This window comes from Artemia sp. Qi Xiang Cuo, chromosome 9 (genome assembly GCF_049724085.1).
Source record: "Artemia sp. Qi Xiang Cuo chromosome 9, ASM4972408v1, whole genome shotgun sequence".
NCBI classification, from domain to species: Eukaryota; Metazoa; Arthropoda; class Branchiopoda; order Anostraca; family Artemiidae; genus Artemia; species Artemia sp. Qi Xiang Cuo.
In genome coordinates, this window is record NC_142802.1 from 11,238,439 (window position 1) to 11,257,246 (window position 18,808).

An 18,808-nucleotide genomic window follows, 5' to 3' on the forward strand; every position below is an offset into this window, starting at 1 on the left:
ATCCGGGCTCAATCTCGAGTCATTAAAAGAGTTAAATCCTGGCTCAAAACAAACTAATTCCCAAACCGAAGGAAAAGATTTACGCCAAATCTAATGAATTTCAGTGATCCAGTACAAAAACGAGCCAAGTCCTGATTCGGCACATAAGCAAACGAAGTCTATAATCGGTGCCAAAATGAGCCATACTCTTTACCCCACCCTTCCTCTTTACGCTTAAATTTGACTTGTTCCTCCCTGCTTTAAATACCAAACGCTCTAATACAACGTCAATGTGAATGGGATAACGAGTATTTACCCAGAGTTCCGGCGTAATGCCCCAAGGAAATCCCACCGAGAAAAAATTCTCCCCAGAAAATTCCCCCTCGCGCAAAATCCTCCTGCGAATTTCCTCTGGAAAATCTTCCCCCTGCTGCAGATCGTTTCCTCTTAGGAAATTCTCCCCACAGGCAAAATAAGACACCAAAAAATAAATTAAGGCAAATAAAAGAATGAAGAAAAGCAGGGATTCTGGAAATTCTACTAATATTCAAAAATGCATGTAGAATATATGGGTGTAGAATCAAACAGCTCGTGGTAACGAACAGTAAGCGAGAAGCAACTCGTTTGAAAAATCAAAACCCCAAAAAAGAACTTTAATGACAATTAACGCAACAATTACATTTTATTTTTATTCTGATTCGAAGTATATAAAGTTTTTTAGTTTAACGTTAGACATGAAATGCCAAGAGCCTGCAAAAATTTGCCTGGTTTCCGAAAAATGAGACACCACCGCCATAAATGCAAGTGATCAGAATGAATATAATTTCTTAAACCATGTTGGCCTGACTTAAAATAAAGAAAGAAAAACGAGCAAACATGGGGGCTTTAAAGGTCAAATGAAAATACTGACAAAACAAAACAAAGCGAATATTTCGAGGGGACAAATGCCTCTCTTCTTCAGCGCGAAACGAAAAAATATATTCAATGAGTGCCGAAAAAAAACCCAACAAAATAAAATGCGGAAAAGTCCCAGAAATAAACCTTTTATCACTTTCCCAATCGCTTAATCAGACACGTCAACAACCCCTTAAGTCTTAAAGAGTGTCTGCAAGCAATGCAATTATTAAAATCAGGAATCAGACGACAGCTCTCCTGCTCATTCAATTGCTGGTTCGTTTTGTTTTTAGTGAATGAATGTTTTTTTTATCAGTTATTCGCTAGTATCCGTCAATGGTGGTTAAAATTTTTGGTAACTTGCAAATCGCGGATATTGGTGAATGACTCCCTTTTGTGGTTCTTAGGTATTTGGTTTTATTTCTTATAATTTTTGGATTACTGAATTTTATTCATCTTTTAATTTGTTGGTTTGTTCATTGTTTTTTTGTTGTTTTGTTGCTTTTTTTCTATTGATTTTCCGCGTTTTATTTTGTTGGCCTTTTTCTTCGGCGCTCTCATTGAATATATTTTTTCGTTTCGCGCTGAAGACAAGTGGCGTTTGTCCCCTCGAAATATTCGCTTTGTTGTATGTTGTCACGTATTTTCATTCGACCTAATGAAAATCACAACATTAGGTTCAGCATCTAACACAACCTCATTGTGGTTTCAAGCTCGTATTTACGAAAATGTGAAATTTTGAATTTTTTTGTTTTCCAGAAGAAAAATTACGGATGCTTGTTTCTCTCGGGTTTTTTTTTTCTCGAATAGTAGGATTATCCAAATTAGTCGGTAAAAATAGCCAGCCAGTCGGTAAAATCCATGGCTTCCCCCCGCCCTCCAAGATTTTGGCTAGTGACGCCTTTGGTTGGCACTAGACGTTATTCCATGGAAAGTAATTTCTCGTACCTGTGACTGTAGAACTCTTCCAGAATCGCAACTAATATTGTATTCTCTTATACTGCTATTATAAATCAAAGATTTTAATTTATAATCTCTCCAAGATTTTGGCTAGCGCACCTTTGATTTGCACTAGGCGTTATTCCGTGGAAAGTAATTTCTCGTACCTGTGGCTGTAGAACTCTTCTAGAATCACAACTAATATTGTATTCCCTTATACTGCTATTATAAATCAACCCTCGAAAATACAGAAAAAAATTAAAATAAATCAAAATATAAAAATAAATACTATAGGATATTCTACACCAAACATTATGTCTATACTTTGGAATATAGGTAGAATATTCCGAAATTCCTTCTTATTATCATTGTTTTTATTCTTCATAATTTCTTTGGAGCTTTTTTACAAGTGAGGGAATTTTCCGCGGGGAGAATTTTCCTCGGATTATTTTTCAGGGAGGAATGCGCCTAGCAATATTTGTCCCAATGCCTCGCGTCTGGAGGCAATCGGTAAATAAAATACAAGCAACAGCAAACTACATTTGTTGCAATCAAACATGTTTTAACAACCTGGTAACGAACTGTAAGAAAGGAGCGACCCGGCTCAATAGTAACCGAAACTATGAAAAACGGTGTTTTGATACCAACAGATACATCAAAAGAATTGGATATTACGCTGATTTTAAATAAATAAGTTTCATCAAATTTAGTCTTACCCATCAAAAGTTACGAGCTTGATAAAATTTGCCTTATTTTCGAAAAAAGGGGAAAAGCCACCTAAAAGTTATAGAATATTAACAAAACCACAAAGTTGTGTGGGAGGATCTTTACATGGAGTAATTTTTCATGGGGGAAGAGAATTTTTGATGAAACGGGCGCCAGATTTCCCAGATTTATTTAAAAAAGATTAGAAATTAAACAAAAAAACAAGTTTTTGCAACTGAAAGTAAGGAGCAACATTAAAACTTAAAAAAGAACAGAAATTATTAAGTATATGAGGGGGGTTCCCCCCTCGGCAATACCTCGCTCTTTACACGTAAGTATTTTTAGTATTTTCAAAATAGCTATTTATGCTAATTAAACGGCCTTTGTTATTCAGGGGTCATGCTTAAAGAATTGTAGCAAAACTCGAATTTTATATGTAATAATTTCTATTCATTTTAAGTTATAATATTACTCCTTACTTTCAGTTGCAAAAACTTGTTTTTTTATTTTTTATTTAATTCAATACACCACAATAACACCTTATTACATAGAGCAAGGATTTAGGATACAGGCGGAAGGGAATTTAAAATAGGCTACAGGATGATACGGAATAGCTTCAAGTATGAATTTTGCTTTTTGTTTGATTAAAACCTACAACGAGCATTTATAAATATTTAATCATGCCAACCCCAACTCCAATAGACATTACTGTGAACGTATAATGTAGCCAAAAACGAACAGAAATCAAAATAATAAAAAAGCTGAACTTAACACGAAACGAACTCACCCCAACGAAAAGTAAATCCGCCCCTCCCCCAACCCCCTAAAAACATTAGTAGCATTAATGCTTTACTGAAAACGGTGTATATTTCAAGCAGTATGTTTTTGTTTACTACTACCACTACTACTAACAACTCACCGCAGCACCAAGCCGCCTGAGGCCAACACAGTTTCGCACACCCATCCTCCATCCCAATCTATTCAAAGCCTCCCTTTTTACAACCGCTCACGAAGTTCCCATTTCCTTTAAATTTTTCTTTATGACGTCCTCTCACCCCAGACGAGGACTGCCTGCTTTCCGTTTGGCCCTAGACGGTTGGCCGAAAAGAACAATCTAAGGCAATCTGTCATCCTTTATCCGCACAACATGCCCTAGCCACCTCAACCTTTCTTTCATTATATCCCTAGAGAGCGGTATTGAACCACAGTTTTCGTGTAGTCTATTGTTTGAAATACGGTCAGTCAGCTGGGTACCCAAAACAATCCTTAAGCAATTTTTCTGGAAAACATCTAGCAAATCTTCATTCGCTTTTCGGAGCGCCCATGCTTCAGAGCCATATTTGACCACTGTCATCGCTGTAGCTTCTAATATTCTAATCTTGGTTAGGAGACTCATCTTTCTGTTCTTCCAAAAGTTTTTAAACTGTGAAAAAATACCCTGAGCCTTGGCTATTATATTTTTAACATCTTCACTGCTCTCACCATCTTTACTAATTATACTACCACGGTAAGTGTTTTTTGTTTACCTGTAGATTAAAAGAGAAAAAAATAATCAAGTTTATCTTTATTCTTAGGATAAATAAATTCATGACCTATAAATTAGTTTTTAAACAGTTTATGGTAACGAACATTAAGTAAAGAGCGACCCAGCTCAATAGTAACCGAAACTCTAAAAAACGGAATTTATATTGATACCAATAGATACATCAAAATAATTGAGTTTTTATGCTGATTTAAAAGTTTTATCAAGTTTAGTCTTGCCCATCAAAGTTACGAGCCTGAGAAAACTGCCTTATTTTAAAAAAAGGGGAAACACCCCCTAAAGGGCGTAGAATTTTAATGAAAATCACACGATCAGATTCTAAGTATCAAGGAACCCTACTGTAGAAGTTTCAAGCTCCTATCTAAAAAAAAGAAGCCAGAAGAAATATCACGGATGCGTGTTTATTTGTTTTTTGTTTTTTTTGTTTTTTATTTGTTTTTTTTTTCCCAGGGATGATCGTATCGACTCAATGGTCCTAAAATGTCACGAGGGGGCTCATTCAAAAGAGAATTAAAAATTCTAGTGGTCATTTTAAGTGTCCATTGTTTACATTTAATATTGGTTATAGGGAAGTATACAGACATTTTCGGAGGGGATTTTTCTGGTGGTTGTGGGGCCGGGGGTAAAGGGTTACGTGGGAGGATCTTTCCATAGAGTAATTTTCCATTGGGAAAGGAATATTGCTATGAAGGGGCGCCAGATTTCCCAGCATTATTCAAAAAACGACCAGAAATTTTATTTGAAAAAACTAGTTTTTTAAACTGAAAGTAAGCAGCAACACTAAAAAATAAAACGAACAGAAATTATTACGTATATTAGGAGGTTCACCTTCTAATCAATACCTCGCTTTTTACGCTAAAGTTCTTTTAGTACTTTCAAAAGAGCTATTTATTTTAATTAAACGGACTTTGTGGTTCAGTGGTCATTCTTAAAGAATTGGAACAAAATTCGAGCTTTAGCGTAGAGAACAAGATATTGACTAGGGGGCGATCCTTCTTAAATACTTAACAATTTCTGTTCTTTTTAAGTTTTAGTGTTGCTCCGTACTTTCATTTGAAAAAGTATGTTTAGTTATTTAGTAACATTTTAAAACGACACTTTTTTGTCATTGTTAATCCTTTTGACTGTAATTCATATAAACAACAGAAAACTATTGCTCGAATAAGAATTTTAAAATGTCAACTTGCAATGTTTGGACAAGTCTATTCTAAGTTGTTCCTGAAATGAAATTCTCAACAAAGAATCAATAAATGATATGACAACTATTTTCAATACATTTGAAGAAAATGGAAAATAAAAATAGATTTAAAAGAAGTTTTAATTGATAACTGAAGTTATAAAAATAATTTTGTAAATATACATTATAAATAATATATATTTTATAAATATACAAATGAATATATAATGCATAATATTATAATAAATTAAAAGAAATTAATTTATAAATAAGAAAAAGAAAATGGATTTGACATAAAATTTATTCCATAGTTGTTTCTTGAAACTAGGTTGTTGTTAAAAACGACCAGAAATTTTATTTGAAAAAACTAGTTTTTTAAACTGAAAGTAAGCAGCAACACTAAAAAATAAAACGAACAGAAATTATTACGTATATTAGGAGGTTCACCTTCTAATCAATACCTCGCTTTTTACGCTAAAGTTCTTTTAGTACTTTCAAAAGAGCTATTTATTTTAATTAAACGGACTTTGTGGTTCAGTGGTCATTCTTAAAGAATTGGAACAAAATTCGAGCTTTAGCGTAGAGAACAAGATATTGACTAGGGGGCGATCCCCCTTAAATACGTAACAATTTCTGTTCTTTTTATGTTTTTGTGTTGCTCCGTACTTTCATTTGAAAAAGTCTGTTTAGTTATTTAGTAACATTTTAAAACGACACTTTTTTGTCATTGTTAATCCTTTTGACTGTAATTCATATAAACAACAGAAAACTATTGCTCGAATAAGAATTTTAAAACGTCAACTTGCAATGTTTGGACAAGTCTATTTTAAGTTGTTCCTGAAATGAAATTCTCAACAAAGAATCAATAAATGATATGACAACTATTTTCAATACATTTGAAGAAAATGGAAAATAAAAATAGATTTAAAAGAAGTTTAATTCATAACTGAAGTTATAAAAATAATTTTGTAAATATACATTATAAATAATATATATTTTATAAATATACAAATGAATACATAATAAATAATATTATAATAAATTAAAAGAAATTAATTTATAAATAAGAAAAAGAAAATGGATTTGACATAAAATTTATTTCATAGTTGTTTCTTGAAACTAGATTGTTGTTTCAAAAAAACTGATATATAAAATAAAAAAAACAGCTAAAAACATATAAAAGATAATATAAAATAAACGTATATATAAAAGTTGCTGCAGCATTACGTTAAGTGTTACAATGAAGAAAGGACAATTCTTCAAAATATATTTGCTGGGAGTAAAGACCAATAGACACTATACCCTCCAGGTATTTAAAGGGTCAGCTTGCAGACATATATTCGCAGCTGTTACTATTAAATTTAAATTTGAAATGATTGTTCATCTGAATCTTTGTTGTTTTTAGTCGAGAATTAAAAAAAAAACACCGTTTTTTTAAACGAAAGCAAGGAGCAACATTAAAACTTAAAAGGAACAGAAATTATTTTGCATATAATGGGGAGTTGTCCCTTCCTCAACCCTCACTCTTTAGGCTAAAGTCTTGATTTCTTTTAAAATACTCCTGATTTAAAATCAACAGGCCTTGTGTTTGAACAGTCTTTCTTAAAGAACTGTAACAAAAACTCAAACTTAAGCGTAAAAAGTAAAGGTTGAGGAAGGGACAGCCACCCTCATATACGGAATAATTTCTGTAATTTTAAGTTTTAATGTTGCTCTTTATTGTCAGAAGAAAAGACTTGTTAATTATTTTTATTTAATTTTTGACCATTTTTCAAATCCTACCAGAAAATCTCCTTCCCTCTCCTCGCGTTAAATTTCATTCCCCCGAAGACTTTCCTCTCAACGGAAGCCAGTTCTTTTGACGTATCTATTGATATCACAATTATTTTTTTAAGTTTCGGTTATTATTGAGCCGATTTGCTGCTTCCTTACAGTTCGTTACTATGAACTGTTTGAAAATTACGTTCTTAGTGATTTTTGTTATTTTAAAGTTATGCTTAAATGTTCGTTTAAATTTCTGCTCGTTTAAGGATTCACCTGTTCATTCATGCTCTTTGGGTTTTTTAAATATGTAAATTTAAAAAATCGAAATTAATGCCCAAATTTAATTAAATCAACGTTTTATCGTACGAAAATAAACGATTTTGCGACATTCAGCAAGATTTCTGCGACAAGCAGGGTAGTTTCAGTCATAAATGAAAAAAGTCATATTCGTCAATTTTCTTTTCTTTTGTTTATGAAATTCACAGGCATTATACTTACTAGACATGTGGTTTAGCGTATTTTTATAAGATTTGAGTTCAGCTTCTAATGACCTTTAGTCGATACTAAATCGATCAAAGCGTTGGCCACGACACTTAAATAGTTACTTAACAGTTTAAATAGTTTATATTAACTTTAGATAGTAATTAATAGTTTATTTTTAATAGTAAATAGTAACTAAAATACTTTAGTTTCATTTTAAGACACCTTTTAAAAGGAAATAAAGAATAAATATCATCCATTCCTCTGATGTTGGGATTCAACATTTCATTCTGGTAGACCGCCGTGGGAAAGTGGGGTTGCATGAGGTAGCAATGCTACTTGGTGGTTTCCATGGCCTAATTAAATTTGTGGCAGATTTTGAAACTTTGTGGCATCTTTTGGGATTCTGTCGAATTCTACTACTGGTAACTTTGGAACTTTTTCCAGGCCTGCTGGTAGATATTGAAAATAACAATTTAGGACCTCCTCTCTGCTCCCAACGAATGTCAAATTACTCTTGGGATAAAAAAAAAAAATAAAACTAAACGACAATAACTTTTACTTTAATTTAATTTTAGTTGAGATCCGACAACCGTTTAGATACCCAAAAAAAAAAAAATTACGAACTACTTCAAAAGTAACTTATTTCGTTGAAGACATTTTCCTCAAAAAAGTCCCACTTGATACCCGGACAGGCACAGCGTAAACATATACAAAAAAAAAAACCCCCAAAAAAACATAATTTAAGAACTACTTCAATAGGAACTTATTTCGTTGAAGACATGTTCCTAAAAAAAGTAACACTTTATACCCGGACAGGCACAGCGTAAACATATACAAAAAAACATACCCAAAAAACAGAATTTACGAACTAATTCAAAAGGAACTTATTTCGTTAAGACATTTTCCTCAAAAAAGTCCCACTTGATACCCGGACAGGCACAGCGTAAACATATACAAAAAAAAACCTACCCAAAAAACATACTTTACGAACTAATTCAAAAGGAACTTATTTCGTTAAGACATTTTCCTCAAAAAAGTCCCACTTGATACCCAGACAGGCACAGCGTATACAATAGCTCTGAATTTCCACTAAACTTTGTCGACTTTGTTACTCGGGTATATAAATGAAAAGATTCCTTTACAAAACACTACTAAATTGCTGCTTTTTTGTTTTTGTCTCCTAATGCCGGCAGAGACCCGACACCACATATCATCAGGCAGGTGGCCCTTGCTCATCCAAACCATGTAACAACAATGAAGCCAACAATTAGTGATAATTTAGCCATTCATGGGTCACTATTTAGTTTTAAAAAATAAAGAGACATTGATGATATCATCTGTCAAGTGGATAACAGTAATGCGTCTAAGGCAGTTGCCCTCAAATCCATAGTTTTCTTTTCCTTTTTTAATTTAAAGTCTACACTTACGGTTCACGGGCAAAACTAAAGTCGGGTATTGGGTATCCAAGTAGGGCCTCTTTGGACCGGAAGTTGGGAGAGCAGCTTGCTACTTCAGCTAACCAAGAAATTTAACGTTTCCAAATCAGCTAAGCCGATTTCTAATTTCGGTGCGTAGAAAAATCAATAATGTAATGTAGATGGCATAATTTTACCTGGTCAAGAATAAAGAAAAAGGCAGAATCTTTACTTATTCGTTTCTGGGCTCAGGAAAACAACATCTAAACTTACTTTAAGAAAAAAAAATCTATCTAATAAATACAAGGTTGTTCGAAAAGTAGTATCTCTTCCGAGTTCTTAATGAAGTCAATAATAAAACATGGTAACATATAATTTTAGGGAAGTATAGACGCTAGCAAAAATTGATAAAATATTTCAATCTGATGAAATCTTAATTCCATTCTCTGATATCATGTTTTTAGATAAGTATTAAGTGATGAATCTGATGAAAAAGTAGTCAAAATGCCATACTGATTTTTGGACGCTGAATTTCAAAAGTTATTTTTTGAACTTAAAATTAAGATTCGTCAAACATATTTTTATTTTTCTTTAGCTGTGATGAATCTGATGAAAAAAGCAGTCAAAAATGCCATCTTGGTTTTGTACACTGAATTTCAAAAGTGATTTTTTTAACTTAAACGTTAAGATTCGTCAACCATATTTTTTTTTCTTCAGCTGTGATGAATCTGATGAAAAAGCAGTCAAAAAACCATCCTGGTTTTTGGACAATGAATTTCAAAAGTGATTTTTTGAACTTAAACGTTAAGATTCGTCACTCATATTTTTATTTTTCTTTAGCTGTGGTGAATCAGATGAAAAAGCAGTCAAAAAACCATCCTGGTTTTTGGACAATGAATTTCAAAAGTGATTTTTTGAACTTAAACGTTAAGATTCGTCAATCACATTTTTATTTTACTCTAGCTGTGATCAATCTGATGAAAAAGTAGTCAAAAATACCATCCTGGTTTTTGGAGACTGAATTTCAAAAGTGATTTTTTGAACTTAAACGTTAAGATTTGTCAACCATATTTTTTTTTTCTTCAGCTGTGATGAATCTGATGAAAAAGCAGTCAAAAATACCATCCGGGTTTTTGGACAATGAATTTCAAAAGTGATTTTTTGAACTTAAACGTTAAGATTCGTCACTCATATTTTTATTTTTCTTTAGCTGTGGTGAATCAGATGAAAAAGCAGTCAAAAAACCATCCTGGTTTTTGGACAATGAATTTCAAAAGTGATTTTTTGAACTTAAACGTTAAGATTCGTCACTCATATTTTTATTTTTCTTTAGCTGTGTTGAATCAGATGAAAAAGCAGTCAAAAAACCATCCTGGTTTTTGGACAATGAATTTCAAAAGTGATTTTTTGAACTTAAACGTTAAGATTCGTCAATCATATTTTTATTTTTCTTTAGCTGTGATGAATCTGATGAAAAATCAGTCAAAAATACCAACCTGGTTTTTGGAGACTGAATTTCAAAAGTGATTTTTTGAACTTAAACGTTAAGATTCGTCAATCATAATTTTATTTTTCTTTAGCTAAAACATATTTTGTTGCTAGATCCGTGGTTCCCAACCGATTTTGAGCCATGCCCCATCTATGCATTACTAAAATCCTGATGCCCCCCTTATGGTATTTAAATTTTCTTATTCAGAATTCTACATGCATGTACCCGAAGGAAGCTTAAAAGGCCCTTAACTTGGTATCTAATGAAAAGTATGGTCTGAATACAACTTGGTATCTTTCTTTGGTTCGTCCTCTAGACATATTTTATACTAACAGAAAAAACATTGTCAGGATAAACGACTTTTTATACAAGGTACAAAGTCATTGCAATAGTATCCTATATCTTTTTTCCTCTTTAAATAAATTTGAATGTGACGTCTTTCGTATGAAACATGCTTGTTTTCTACATTAAGGCTCTAAAATATAGTCAGCGGAAGGATGCATTGTCCTGTTCATGACCCACCAAAATATTGCCATGGCCCATAGGTGGGTCCTGTAAACCATGTTAGGAATCACAGTGCTAGATTGTTCCTTTATTTTACTTCCATTAGTGCCAAACAGTAGGTAGACTTAAAAGGGTTAGGAATCTCATTTTTAAAACGCTGGGTTCAGGTCAAGCTATTAACGTTTACTTTAAGGATTGTGGGAACGTTCATTTTAGAACGTTAAATCAATATTTTGGTAACCATTCCATTGTTTTCACTGTTCCTACCTAACCCAAGTTATCAAGCAATAAACTATTGCCCGTGCCACATCATAGTCACAACTATCAATAAAGAAAGCCAAATATCATGAATGATATGGTAATTTTCTTGATTTTGGCGTCACACTTGTATTTAAAAAGCAAAAAATTTAAATTGCAAGAAATTAGTTTAAAGAGTTTGCACCAACAGCAATTTTGTGTCCAACTGTTCTCTACTAATACTAAGTCTTCTTAACTTTTGTTAGATTCCTCTCCCAAATAGAAAAACCACTGTTCTAAGTTTCTATCTTTTCAAGTTCTAAAAAGTGTGCCTTAAGCGTTGACTCTGATTGGTCAGTCAAGAAATTTATGTTTGAAAGTTGAACAATGTTCAACCCAAGAAATTATGAACGGCGAACATAATTGGCGCCGTAGTCGTGCGTAATTTTGATTGTATCGACAAGTGTGACTATTATGTGGTACGGGCATTACGATTTTATTATATATCAGGAGATACTATCGTGCCATCTATTTTAAACATATCTACAAACTATGCAAGATGGCATCTTAATGCCATCTAGTATTACTATCTAATCTATTAATTTATCATGATTAGTCATTGTATCTTATTTAATACTTTTAATAAATGAAAACAAATTTAATTCACAACAAATTTATAGTGACAAAGGGAAGAATATACGCACTTTAATAATGTATTGTATATGCAAATATATAAATGTAATATCTAGTAAAATGTACATTAAAAAGTTTTGCTTTTTATTTAGCTAATAATTGCAAATGACATTTCCTGTTCCTATTGCTGCTAGCAATGACGGAAGAAATCAGATTGTGAGGTTTATTTTAACCCAAAGTGGTTCTTAAAACCAGTGAATTCCAGGCTCACATCAAAAACCGTAGCATCATTACGATTTTTCCAAGTATCTCTCTATATTTGACTGGTATTTTACAGTTTTGATATATTTGGAGCCCCTCTCCAAAATCAATTCCTGTACTTCTGTGCCATGATTGTTTTTTCTTTTTTTTTTTTTTTTTTTTTACTTTATCCCATCGTTATAAACATATTGGATCAGGGAACTAAGCAATATAGACTTTGACGGTACCATAATACCTAAAGCCCTAAGGGGTGTTTTTCCCATACAAGCTTTATAAGCTTATATTTATATAAGCTTTATAATATATAAGCTTTATTAGTATATATAAGTATGTAAGTATATATAGTATATATAAGTATATGTAAGGATAAATATATAAGCTTTATTAGACCCTTCCATAGAGAGACTATTTCAGGGGAGGGTACTGAGAGGCATATCCATTTGAAAAATTGAAAAATTGATCGATTTGAAAAATTGATCTCCAAATTTGCAAAAACTCGTGCCAAGGAAACGGAAAACTCTGAAAATATTATAAAGAGGGTTTAAATTGTTGTTGCCAATGTGGTATCTTTTTCCATTAGGTATATACATTATTTATTTTTTTCTAGTGCAATCAGGTATGTATGCTGGAATTTGATTTGTGGGTGGGAAAAGTTCGTCAAGATTCATCAATGTTCATCAAAATTCGTCAAAATCATCAAAGTTCATCAAGAAGTTCATCAATTTGCTTTTTGGGTGACAAAGTTCGTCAAAACTCGTCAAAGTTCGTCAAAGTTCATCAAAAAATTCGTCAATTTGATTTGTGGGTGGGAAAAGTTCGTTAAAAACCCTCAAAACAGCAACTACATGAGTAAAAATTAAAACATTCGAAGTTGTACTGAAAACCTTGACACTCCAGGAGCTAAAGAGCCTTCTAAATCTCTTTTACACTTACTCGTGAAAACGTTTCGTACGTGATCGACAGTCTCGGGCTATTAATTTTTCATTGTTCTTTTTTTGAATATTTGAATCCTAACCCCAGCTGCAATACCACATAAGTAAACTGTATTTGTCAATTTTAATCTTTAGGATTATTGTTATTTGTTTTTCAGCTTTTTTTAATAATTACTATCTTCTTTAAAATTTAAAAACAATACATTTCAAATTAAAGTAAAGGGCAACATTAAAACTCAAAACGAACATAAATTAGAATTTTTAGAGAGGGGGTTCCGCCACATCAACCCTTCAATCTTTACGATAACGTTTAATTAGTGCTTACCTAAAAGCATTTTCAAGTAAAAAATATATTCAGCTGTAGTTATTGCAAAAGCAAATACGAATAAATAAACCCTGCCACTCTCGAGGTATTGTAAATAAACTTTCCATCACATGTTCTTGTATTGGAATAATCGTTCCGAAAAATTGGTGACAAAAAATGGGTTGTAAAGACAGCAACCCCCTAATACACAGCATGCTTTCTGCTCGTTTTGAGTTTTAATGTCGGTTCTTATTCTCATTTGAAAAAAAAATATTTTATTGACGGGGCAATCTGTTCTAAAATCTGTTCATTTTTTAAGAAATTTAAAAGCAGTGTTTTCCAAAAAATAAGTTTTAAAAGAAAAGTAAACTAAACTATGTAAAGTAAAGAAAACAACGGATAAATAGATGGGGCCAAAGATGATAGAGCTTTATAATGAAGAATCAAATCAAATTTATAACGAACTAAATCAAATGACATTAGGGTCATCCCCCCCTATACCTTCTAAAAAACCTGCTAATCAGCGCATTAGCAAAAATAATGTGTTTTTTCTAATGGATGTGTTTCTCTTCGTCGTGACATTAATAATACCCATATTACAAAGCTAATCAAGGTTCACAAATACGAGCTACCGCAAATAAGAGTTGGGCAACCCCCTCTCCCTCTGAAACCCTCCAATAGGATTGGGTCGCATTTTTACTTTACTGAAAACGATATGTATGTTGAACAGTGTGGTTTTTATTTGTCAAACTATCAACAACGAAATATGAAAATTGTGAAAACGATCCAGATTGCAGGAGAGAAAAACTATTGATTCTATTTCATTCAAACATGTAGAAAATTCATGCCTTAAGAAGATCTAAAATAAACATTGGTAATTTTTGAAGGAATCTCCTTTGTTTGTAATGACAAATCAATAAATGATTTAATAGTTTCTCTACATATTTGAAATGAATGCGTTCAAAAGGAAGAAAGCGTGGATAAATATTTACTCCACATCAGACTTACGAAAGTGAATCGATTGACAATAGCAAAAGCAATTAAAAAATCAATTAAAAAAAACACACGTATGAACAATTACATTAGTTCCGTGAATTTACAGCAAATTTTGATTTTCAATGTTATAAGGATAAAAGAGAAACTGCTTAAAATATGGTATGTTTTCAGTAAAGCTCATATGATTCTCTGGCCTTAAGAGGGCTTGGGGGAGCGCTATACTTAATTTAATGTGTGGTCATTGTTGTATATGTTGTGTTTGCCTGCTGATTTTTCTGTGCACGTAGGAGACAGGACACGTAAAAGTCTAGAAGGGAACCTAAGGATCCTGTTTTTGTAAATACTGCCACGGCATTAAAACAAAATAGATATACCTACAATGTTCATCCATGTTGAGTTCTGGTTTTTCTGTGCACGGACGGTTCAGGAAGACATTAAGTGTATCAAGATATCCCACAAAACTTGAATCTGATTTCAAATGTTTATGGTGCTTACAGTTCTTACAGCGAAACAACCGAGGAGGACGAAAGATGAGATCGTAGTAGCGCTTGAAGGCAATGTCCAGTAGCTCGCATTTGTTTTGTAGAGTCTGTAAAAAAAAACATTGATTTTTATGAATAGCTCTTCAAACAGTGACTCATCAATCAACCCGTAGTACAACCTGATTTCCAAGACAGTTACACAAAAAAAAAGAAAGACCCACAAGCAGTGGCCGATTTTGATTCGAGGTGGAAATTTTGATAAAATTACGCCACATCCCGTACTTTATTTGTTTATCACCATTTAACATCATTCGAAAACACTTTAATCCCACCCCTTTGCCCCCTTAGAGACTTCTTTTTTTGTACTTTGCTCTTGAAAATTGTATAGTTTTCCTGAAGTTGCCAGTCAAACTTAGAAAAGCTTTAAGCTATAATCTGTACTATTTTAAATGCACTTTCTTCGAGAATGCACCACTCCAATTCGGTCGGTCCAGGAAATTTTACTATAAAAACTTTCTACTTTTAGGTGCATCACAAATGGTTCCAAGTGACTCTACTTCCCCCCCCTCAAAAAAAAAGAAAATTAGAAACAAATAAAGTATTATCCAATTTATTAGAAATAATTTTATAGGCATTGATTTCCATAAGTTATCAGAAAACAATATCTAGCTTCTAGCAACATTATAACTATATCTAGCAACACTCCATGTTGCTTGGGCAACGTGAAGTAATTCAACGGCTTTCAGTTGTACTTTCCAGCAAAAATACTGAGGCAGAAACACTTTGATTTGTTCCTACGGCATCGATTGAATGGCATAGTTGTCAACCCCTCAAAACTTCAAAAACGTATTTATGATCGTTACATAAGCATTCGTATCAACACAAATTTTCTTGTCCTAAAATGTATCAGAATCGAATAAAACAAATTTAACTTTGACTTTATTAAACATAACAAACAAAAACATAATCCATTTATAAATATAAATCACATCGCTAGGGAAAAAAATTAATTTTAGCTAACGCTAAGGATACCTACAAACACACTCATAGAAATATCCTACGCTAAAAAATCAATTAAAAAAACAAACACTCACCTTCTCCCACACACACCCAGGACAAAAACCACCATCAAATACAACTCCAGCAACCCCACCCCTTCCACCCACTCTTTCCCCCAGCCCTAAAACCCACACTCAATCTCCCTAAACAAAAACTAACTAAAACAAGTATGTAATCCCTTTCCTTTGAAGAGCAATAAGCTTTACGATTCTTGGTTACAAGTCACTCTTCGTCATTGAGGAGAATCAAAAGAATTTGGGTAATCTCCTACCAAATTTCAAGTTGATACGGATACTTTAGTGCGAAACGTATATGAAACACAGCTAGTGGACACCTTGAAAATTTATCCGCTCTGTTCCTTTGACCGGAAATTACCTACCCCATGAGTTTCACGTAGATTTGACTGAATATTATCATTTTCATGTTCCTATTGTCCAGGTTATTTGCCTCGTCGATTTTAGGGGGATCGGAAAAAATTCGGGGTACTTTTCTACTGAACATTTGATAAAAGGATTGCGAAAAGTTGAGGGTGGAAGGGACAGAACGGCGGTGGAAGACCTGTCGTCTATTTTGGATCTCGAACTATATGCGGGAGAGACTTAGCGTGATTCAAGTTCGAAAAACCTAGCGTGATTACATGTCGATCTTTCTGCTAAAAAATTGGATATGGTCGGGGTCAAGGGACGGAAGAGGGACCGGGAGCTCACTTGAGGCCTCCAGTAATATAAAGGATTTTCCAACAGCATGGCCTTGCTTGATTAAGCTTCAAACAAGGCACATCATGCCTGCCTTCTGCAAAAAAAAAAGTTTGGAAGAGGATGGGGGGGGGGGGGGGGGGTAAATTGGGATCATGGTCCCAGTTTGTCCTTCCTTATAAAAATAACGGAAAATCATTGTATTATTTCGGTTCAAGAAAGGTGCACTATGTCTACTTTTTTTTACTAAAAATTTAGCAGTAGGACATGCTGGAGGGGAGCATGTGCTGGAGAGGCAATGACCCACTTTGGTTCTGAAGTTGTTGAGATTGCTATTTTTGTGAAATTCCGCTTCAAATAACGTGTAACACCTGTTAAAAAGTTAATAGCATGAATGGCATAGAAGGGGGAGGGGGCATATGTGCAACTAGCCCACTTTGGCTCTTCAATTATTCAAACTCAAAATCTTTGCGTGATTCAGGTTCAAAAAGGTGCACACAAAGAAGTTGTCAGTCTCAAGAAATTTCCAAAACAGGCATCTCATGGGAAACATTTTGTAAATAAAACAATGCAATACACATTTTTCAACTCTTCAGGAAGTTCTTGAAAATGCTTTTTCACTATTAAAAAGAAAATTGTAACTCTTTAGTTCAAAATTGACTTTCTTGCGGTGGGAACTTTCTAATATCCCTTGCAAGAAAGGGAAACCTCCCCTTCCTCTAGCAATACGAAAATTACCCAATTTTAGGATGCATATGTGATACCATTGTCCTACCTCAGTCTCAAACAATAAATGAATTCACAAACTCAATAGAATCACAAACAGATGTGGCTCATAAAATCAGATGGCAGCACTTTCAGACCCTGTGAGAATGCTCTTCTTGGATATCAAAATTTTCTTATTATTTTTCCTAAGAAAATACTTGGGCAATGGAACAAGGGGGTCGTCAATGAACTTCAGCACTTTTAGACTTCAATCTACAGTATTTTGAATTTCAAACTCCCAGCTACTTGCTTCCTTAAACAGATCTTTCGATTCAGAAACAGAAACATGGCTTGAAGAATCGAAAGCTTGGCAAATCAACTTCGGATAGTGTCCTCTGAAATAGACTACAAGAGTCCCCTTCAGCTCTCACACTGTGAGCTCTGGCTCAAGTGCAACCAAAAGCCGTCTTTTTCGGGCGCAGGCAAGAATTACATGTAGCTTGCAAACATATAACATCATATTCAACAATTCAGCCGGATATAGAAACTTTCCGTTAAAAACTCCAGAGGCTAGGCCCTTACCCCTTTCTCTGAACAAGATTAAATTAGCAGAATTAAAACAAACAACAAAACAGAGGACACAACCAAATTTCGTACATTAGGTTCCTTTTGGCCCAAGGACTTACGTCAACAAATTTCTGAATCAGAATAATAGGGGATAAAAAAAACATTAGGTCCATTTTCCGGCCACCTTACGCTCTTTCTGCTGTCCCAACAAAACACATGGTCTCCATGGCCTAGAAAACTATCCCTGAAAGTTTAAAGCCAATTTGATATCCAAGATTCCAAGATCATATTCACCCGAATTTTCAAACAGTTCGTGGCAACGAGCAAAAAGTAAGGACTGACTCGGCTCAATAGTAACCGAAACTAAAAAACGGAATATCCATCAAAAGTTATAAACCTGAGAAAATTTGCCTGATTTTTGAAATAGGGGGAAAACACCCTTACAAATTAAAGAAATCTGAATGAAAATCACAGAATCAGATTCAGCGTACTAGAGAACCCTCCTGTAGAAGTTTCAAGCTCATGCCTGAAAAAATGTTGAATGTTGCAATTTTTGCCAGAAGACAGATCACGGATGCGTATTTATTTGTTTTCTTGTTGTTGTTTTTTTCCAGGGGTGATTTTATCGAAATAACGGTCCTAGAATATCGGGAGAGCTTGCACTTGAACGGAAGTTGAAAGTTCTAATGCCCTTTTTAGGTAACCAAAAAGATTAGAGGGTAACTGGGCCCCCTCTCACGGCCATTTTTTCTATTGAGTTGTCTGATCAAAATTTTACCAGAACAGCCTATTTCAAAATGTTCAGTTAAAAGAGAGTGTCTCACAAGAAGGCGCTTTGAATAGAAGAAAAAGTTCAATAGCTCGTAACTTTTCAATGTCCCCTCCCCCTCCTTAACGCCTCGCTCTTTACGCTGAAGTTTGTATTGTTTTACAAGTAGAATTGGGACAAAGAGTCAAACTTTAGCGTAAAGAGTGGTGCGTTGAGGAGGGGAAAACCCCTTTCATATAGGGAATAATATCTGTTCGTTTTAAATTTCAATGTCGC

At 33.7% G+C, this 18,808-nt stretch overlaps 1 protein-coding gene across 3 annotated transcripts in view; it reads right to left on the bottom strand.

Moving 5' to 3' along the window:
* Positions 1-18,808, bottom strand: part of LOC148948302 (beta-hexosaminidase subunit alpha-like) — a 376,037-nt gene that overhangs the window by 228,139 nt on the left and 129,090 nt on the right. For 2 of the 3 annotated variants that reach the window (XM_089094281.1, XM_089094282.1), the window contains exon 2: positions 14,634-14,844. The exons of the other annotated variant lie outside the window; for it this stretch is intronic. In XM_089094281.1, coding sequence (XP_088950407.1) covers positions 14,634-14,844 — 211 coding nt within the window. The remainder of the gene's footprint in view (positions 1-14,633; positions 14,845-18,808) is intronic. 3 annotated transcript variants of the gene reach the window in all.